The sequence below is a fragment of the Geospiza fortis genome, unplaced genomic scaffold, assembly GCF_000277835.1.
Source record: "Geospiza fortis unplaced genomic scaffold, GeoFor_1.0 scaffold413, whole genome shotgun sequence".
NCBI lineage: Eukaryota > Metazoa > Chordata > Aves > Passeriformes > Thraupidae > Geospiza > Geospiza fortis.
In genome coordinates this window covers 1651419-1659024 of record NW_005054386.1, presented here as the reverse complement: position 1 = coordinate 1659024, position 7606 = coordinate 1651419, and the positions used below count along the sequence as shown (strand labels likewise).

At 44.4% G+C, this 7606-nt stretch overlaps 1 protein-coding gene across 3 annotated transcripts in view; it reads right to left on the bottom strand.

The window, feature by feature from the left end:
* The window catches only part of SLIT3 (slit guidance ligand 3), a 483855-nt gene that overhangs the window by 20433 nt on the left and 455816 nt on the right, over window positions 1-7606 (bottom strand). For all 3 annotated transcript variants that reach the window (XM_031060566.1, XM_031060568.1, XM_031060567.1), the window contains 2 exons: window positions 6407-6647; window positions 4267-4397 (listed from right to left, as the gene is read on the bottom strand). In XM_031060566.1, coding sequence (XP_030916426.1) covers window positions 4267-4397; window positions 6407-6647 — 372 coding nt within the window. The remainder of the gene's footprint in view (window positions 1-4266; window positions 4398-6406; window positions 6648-7606) is intronic.

Below are 7606 nucleotides of genomic sequence, written 5' to 3'. Positions count from 1 at the left end.
TCCTTTATTTCAGGCCTTTTGCTTTAACCACAAGAACATCCATCTATGCTGTGTAAGAGTCAGCCAGACCATGAGAACTGCATGATACAATCTACAAGGAATATTTTTAATGATATAGCATTTTTGAAAGCAGATTATGCAGGGATACTTTCAAAAGGAATTAAAATGTAATTTGGGTGTAGTCTCTACAGAAAGACAAATATAATTCATTCTTATCTTTTCCTAACTGCCTCCTTTTTCACTGCTGTCAGGAATCTTGCATGAAAACATATGATTTTACACCAACAACGCCTGCATCTTGCTCTTTACCAGATATGACAGTCTGTATGCAACATGGCAATCTGGGAACTCTGGAGGGAATTACATCAGCAGTTTGTGTCAAAGTTCTGTTTTCCATTTGTATTAGGAAGGATTATTTCAGCATCCAAATCAATATGACTGTGTGGCAGCATAAAATCTATTGGAGAAACATTTACAAGTAAGGCCTTATCTCTGGCTCAAGGAACAGATGTGGGAAAAAAACCTGAAAATAGGGAGTTCTCCCTATAGAATACAGTTAAATAGATAACAGTGTTATTGGCTGAATTCTGGAACTATGGAATTAACTGCCCTTTGTTAGTTCAAACTTCTAACAATTGGATTGTGGGAGCAAGTAAAAGCAGCATGTTCCTTACCAGTTGACATCTTTAAATTAAGGTACAGCATCTGCGTAAAAGATTTAGTTAATTTCAAGAACTCCCTGTTGGAGTGGCACCAAGCACTGTCATGGCATGGAAGAGTAACTCTGAGCAGTGCAGAAACCAGGAGGGCAATAAAGCATTCAGAAAAAGATTCCAACCCATTTGTCCATTAAACAGAATAAAAGAAACAGTAACTTGGAATCCTGTTTCAAAAATGGATCTTTTGTAAGAGCTTTACTCTGACATCCAGGAAACCATTTTTCTGCAGCTCACAGGTGACAGGTTCCAGTAAAAGATCAGTCAGATTTTCTTCTAAAGGGTGAGTTCTGTCATTGCATTATATTATATTACTGCATTAACTTGTATTTCTCTCTAACTTGATGAAAAATGACAGGGAATTTTAGGTAGTCATTTCCACTGGACATGTGCTGACCTTTACCTGAATAGAATGAAAGAGAAGCCCAATGTCAACTTTAACCTTTCTATCCAAACTACCACAGGGACAAACACATGTTAAGCAAACCTGAATGTGCAGCCAATTATCTTGGGCTTTTCCAGACTGACTTTGTGAAGCAGTTCTGGTTCAATCTGCTCAGAGGAGCGACTAAAACACGGGAACAGGTTCCCTGTAGTAGCCAGGGACACCCTGCCTTCCCAAAGGAGTTAAAAAATCTCTTTCCTGGCAGTCCCCTCCTGTGGCACATCCCTGCCCTGCAATGCCCGAGCAGCTCTGCAGCAGAGCCAGGCTCAGAGCTCACAGCCAGCTGAGAGCCCCCCCTGTGTCTGCTGCAAACCTTCCCCCATCTTTGTGCAATACCATGGAAAAATACCACCAAGTGTGACTGACTCACTGCTGGCTTCCCAAACAACAGCTTTTATCTCATCCCTACAGGATATCACCTGTATTAGCCAAGTACTTTGCTAATTTTACTGTTTGTAAGTACTATTAATAAATCTTATCGTGGAGAGTCTGATGAGGAATTACAGATCATGTGGCTGGCCAATGACTTCCCACATCCCATCCTGGGAGTACCTGAAATAGCCAGCAAAACATCTCAGTCACAGCCCAGGACCAGGTCAGTGACAGATTTCCTGCAGCTGTAGCTGGCACAGCTCCCACCAGGCAGTGTTTTAAGGCCTCCTCCTCTTCTGGCAGACTCTTCTGGGGAAAAACCAAGAGCCAAAGCCCTGCTCATCTAGTCCAAAAAGTGGCCTGCTTTGGAGGGGAGCAGAACATGATACTGACTGTGAAAATTAATCTCACAGTCTTTCAACAGAGCTTTGCAAAGGCAAACAGTCCACTCTAGCTGAGATTGAAACTGAAATGAGGCATCTAAACAAGACAGCAGGGACAAGGCAGTAGGGAAGGCAAACTGTTTTAGTAATGGTGAGGTCAGGATGTTACAGGTTCTCCTGGCAACCTTGTTTTTAATGACAAATGAAAATTGTAGAAGTTGAAGAAAGGAGTTTCCCAAATTCTTCAGGCTGTGATAAAATGCATCACACGGAACCAGCCATTCATTTCATCAAAATGCAGATTAGGAGAAAATGCAAATAAAAGTCCAGATAAACTCATGGGAATCCGGTCCAGGTATAAGTAGACTTTAATTTCCCTTGAGAAAGCCTCTAAACAATCCAGAAGGTATTAGTGACACAACTTAGAAATGATGGCCAATGCCTGGATAATGGAAATAATTGACCATTGTCCAAGCTAACAGGAAATGGGGGATTTTCTGTTACTTGGTGTTTTCCTGTCAAAACTCTGTGCCAAGCTGGAAGTCATGTGTTAGGCCAAACAGAGCACATGCCTTAGCTAAAAGTCAAACAGAGAGGTCAAACCTGATCCACTTATGCCTTCTACCCTTAAATCCTATGTTTGCAAGGGGACAAGCAGTTTTTCCTGCTCCTTCTTCAGCCTTTAAAGAAAACAAGACTTTAAATCTATTTAGAGGCCCTTTCTGACATTCTTTAGCTGCAGTTCTTCTCAATCAACCTAATCTTTTCCCATCGAGCTCCATGCTAATCCCATTTTGCTCCACTCCTTAAACTAATAAAAGATTAGAGTGACATTTCAGAAAGGGCACCGTATTAAGCAGCTTCTTTCCCATCTCAGCAGACCAGGGTGCACAAAATGTTGTGAACAGGCCATTAATCTCATGGTAATGAGGTGTCAGAGTGAATGGAGCCCTCCTCCCTGATCCCTGGGAAGGGTGGGGACAAGGAGGGCACTGCACCCACCCAGAGGGCAGCAGATCCAAGGAGTGTTGTTCGTGTGCTGGTGGCAGCAGCTCCATGGAGTGTTGTTCGTGTGCTGGTGGCAGCAGCTCCTGTCCCCACTCTGCCATGGTGACAACGGCCAGCAAACATCCACATCACCCCTGACACATAACGAGCTTTGCCTGTGTTCTAATTAGGAGCATTAAACTGTTTATCAGCCTCAGCTTTGCTCTCACAGCTGATCAATTAGGATCAGCAGCCACACACAGAGATGTTTTTCACACCTATCCATCCAGCTGGTGAAAACCATGGGCAAACTACTTCCTTCATTCCTACAGGGGACAAGCCAGTGCTCTTCCTGGCAACGTCTGGATTGGTATTATCCACTTTGCTTTAATACAGAAAGAATGTTTTCATTTTCTTAAAAATGTCACCATTTCCCTAAAGAAAAATCCCTGGGAGGCTCAAATGTTAGCAAGTGCTGAGAAAACTTTCTGAGAGAAGTCTGAGGTGGGTGATGCGTGGTGACATCCATGCTGCCCCACAGCGTGAGCAGGGCTGGGAATTGCAGCTCTGCTGCACACGCAGTGCCAGGAGCCTGTGCTCAGCCCAAAGTGCTCTGTGTGGTCACTGCTGCATCTGTGCTCAGAGCAAACTGGAGCAACAGGGCTTGAAAGTAACAACCAGGGGAGAGGGATGCTGAAGGAACCGTGGAGGAAAAGGGCAGCACATCCCTCCTTCCTACAGAAGTGTCTCTGTGCATGGATTTCACTTGTACATTTGCTTTTCTTTCTTGTGAATTGTGAATTAAACCTGTGGATTTCATATCTTCAAAAGCCAAGTGTATGAAAGTCAAACTATTCTACAATTTACCTTTGTCATTTGTTCTTTTTTGTGGTTGTGTAGGTACTACTGATACAGGCAAGAATTTCCTTAAAGATATTCACCCCACAGAAGAGTTTAGCCCTCCTCCTCCTATTTGAGGCAGTCTAACCCTGCAGTTGCACATTCACTGTTCTGTCTTGGTACAGTCACTTAATGCTAGACATCAACAAAGAAACTGATTAATTGGAACTATTTCAAGGACAAAATTCACCAGAAGCTGAAACTTTACAGTAGATTAGAAAATGCATTTTTCTACAATTACAGGAGGACACAGCATCACTGGTATTGCCAATAAATGTCAATTTTTACCCGTGCAGCCTCCAGCTAAGTCTTTATTCTGACTTTCTCATCTAATTACATGCATAAAAGAGACACCTTGAAGTAAAAGAAAAGGCTTTTCTGCAAAGCACATTGCTTAGAAAAATCCTACCTCTCCTCCACCAGTTTTGGAAGTCAACTGCCTTGGCAGAGCTCAGCCTCTTACCTGTATACTGTGGTGGGTGGGGAGCTCAGGGTGTCATAGATGAGCCTCACGTGTCCTTGGTACAGCTCCAGAGCCAAAGGATCATTGTCTCCTTTGTACAGTAAGATGCCATTGTCCTTGTCTGTGGCTACCTGTGAAACATTCATAACCACATGAGGTTGCTTGAGAATGATTAATAAAAGGAATAAACCTGTATTTAAAATCAAACCAAAATCATACATGCAATTCAAATATACTTTAATAAGCCAGCTATGTGAGCAGCATTGAGAGCAAGAGCCAGGAGGCACAGAAAGGTCTTGGTGCCCTTGGGTGGGCTCACACACAAAGGTCAACTTCCCATTTCACATGAGAACCAGTTTTCAGTTGTCTTCTGAACCTTGGATCAGTATCAAAATCCCAGGCCTTCTGTCTGCTGAATAAGCAAAATATTATCCAGAGAGGCCATTCAGAGCAGCCTGCTTTAAGAAGCACCATGGCATTGAACACCAAGTTGTACAGGATGAAACACAGTGCTGTAGGAAGGATCAGTAGGAAGACACAGAGCACTCCTGAATCGTCCCTGGCTGTGTTGCCAGTCTGGGAATCAGCCTGGAGGGATTCTGGAGGCAGCATGCGTGCCCACAAAGGTACACTGGTGCCTCAGTCACTCCTTCACATTTCACTGATTTTACACCAGACAAGTGGCTCACAGATTTTTCCAGGACTTTGGCCACTAGCCCCAGTTCCATCAGCATGAGATACATGCATGTTACAGGTTAAATGTCTCTATGCATGGATTTCACTTGTACATTTGCTTTTCTTTCTTGTGACTAGAGCATTAAACCTGTGGATTTCATATCCTCAAAAGCCATGTGTCTGAGGGTCAAACTATTCTACAGTTTACCTTTGTAATTTGTGCTTTTTTGTGTGATACAGGCAAGAATTTCCTTTAAAATATTCACCCCATGGAAGAGTTCAGTCCTCCTCCTTCTAGCTGAGGCAGTCTAACTTTGCACATTTGTGACTGTTAAGTCACAAACAACACAGAAACAGTCAGAAGTGGCATAAGCACTCTGTCCTTACTGAAACTGCTTCTTTTATACACTGCTCTGATACAGGTGGGCCTGACTGGTCATTTAATCAATACATTTCACCTGACTGGCTAATTAACAAGACACCTATTTGTAAACAATCTTATGAGAATAACAAGAAAACAGATATTAGAAAAACACCACCTGCAGGTTGTTTTAATAATTGGCTATCGTTGTTTATCTCCAGCTCCTAAAGTCTCCTGGGCTGATTCTGGGAAAACTTAACTAGCTTTCTCTTTCTCTGGCCAGGCTGTCACATCCACACACATTCACTGTTCTGTCTTGGTACAGTCACGTAATGCTAGACATCAACAAAGAAACTGATTAACTGGAACTATTGCAAGGAGAAAATTCACCAGAAACTGAAACTTTACAGCTGTGGGTGTACCAGTTTTGGGTTTCTCTGGATCTGGATTGAAGGCACTTGAGATGGTAGTTCGTGTTCAGACTCAGGTGTTTATTATTTCTTATCAGTAAAACAGTCTCACTACTGTGAGTTTGGCAGCTTTTCATTAGAAGGCACAAAATGGCCAACAATCTCTTGGTACAAGGTCTTTTAAGACTAAACTGTCCAATTAAGAACTGACACCTGGATTATTTTCCCTTTTAACCCAATAACTGATCCCAAAGAGCTGCAATGGGGACTTTTCTGCCCAATTACAAAATGGCACCCAAACCCATGAAGAAGAAGGAAGAAGAAGCATGAAGAAGAAACCCAGGACAGCACCCTGTGCCCTCCATCTTGCTTCCATCCACAACATACTAAAAATCCCCAAACCTAAATTTATCACCAAGTGATACCTACACTACTCTCTATAATCTATTTCACACTTCTGTGGATTCGAGTCTATCTTGAAGCCTAGGAAACTTTCTCCATGAATGAGGGGCAAAGTCAGTGCTCCCCTGGGGGTCAGGGCACCCCAGAGCAGACACAGAAATATTCCCAGTTCCCTGGGTTTGCACAACAGCAGATTAGAAAATGCATTTTCCTCCAACTACAGGAGGACACAGCATCACTGGCATCACCAAACAAACATCAATTTTCACCCGTGCAGCCTCATGTGACAAACCTGCAGGGAGATGTTGGCCTGGGGGCGGATTTTGGCGGGGGGCAGCTCCACGTAGGAGTCCTTGCCCACGAAGTTGACGGTGATGAGCTTCTCGCAGCGCTGCCCCGCGAAGCCGGCCAGGCAGCGGCACACGGGCTCGTGCTGCGCCACCACGCACTGCGCGCCGTGCTGGCACTCGTAGTTGTCACAGGGGCTCGTCTGCAGCAGCACCATGGGCGGCGGCGTCTCGCAGAACAGGCCGCTGCAAAGGGAAGGAAAATTCAGCCTCAGTCACCAGCGCTTTACTGGTTTTGTTTCAGGTGCTGCTGATGCCTTGTGGTTGCCTAAAACAGAGGCTGGACAGAATTAAGAGAATAAAAGCAGAAGGTCTGAGACAGAGTAGAAATTCTCCAGAGTAGAAGTCCATTTTGGTTTAGGTGAAATGTACATCTTTGAGTCTGTGGTTAGGAAACATAGCTATGAAGCCTGACTGCAAGTGCCTAGGCTCAGAGAAACTGCTTCAGTGAAGGACAGAGATAAGGGGGGGGAGACAGAGGGTGATAAAGAGAGACAGAGAGACTGCTGTGTGAGCAGGTCAACCTGACCTAGGAATTCTTTCTGATAAAGAAGAACTAGCGGCAAATGTCACACGAAATTTGTAAAAATGAATATGTATGAACCTATTGTGAAATTGTATGCATACGTATTTGAGAGAGGGATAAAAAGGGACCTGAAGTTCCCAGAGGTACGCATGTCTTTTAAGGAGAGTAATCTCCACCTGCGTCCGGTGCTGTAATAAACACACCGGCTTTACAACTTTCACAAAGTTGTGGAGTTTTTGGTTATCTCCGCAAAACAGGTCTTTAATAAATACTTGTGGTGCGTTGTGATTTCAGGGTTTAGCTCAGAACCTCGGGTCCCTCCGCTGATAATTCCCTGCCAGGTGTGTCAGTCACCTCTCCTTTCCCCTCCCAGCACTGTCTGTTGGTCTTGGAATTCCAGAAGGGCATCGAGTGATTGGCAGATCCAAAGGATGCCCTGTAGCCCTGGGGGGCATTGGGCCATCCAGGTGTCCTTTGTCCCTTTGTCCCTTGAGATATCTCCTCCTGTCCCTGGCTGGTGGCTCCCTACCCCTTCCCTGCCCCTCTCCCCGGGGTTAAAGGAGCAGCAACCACGGGCTCAGGGAGTTCTGTTGGAGCTGGTGCTGCATTCAGAGGCCTG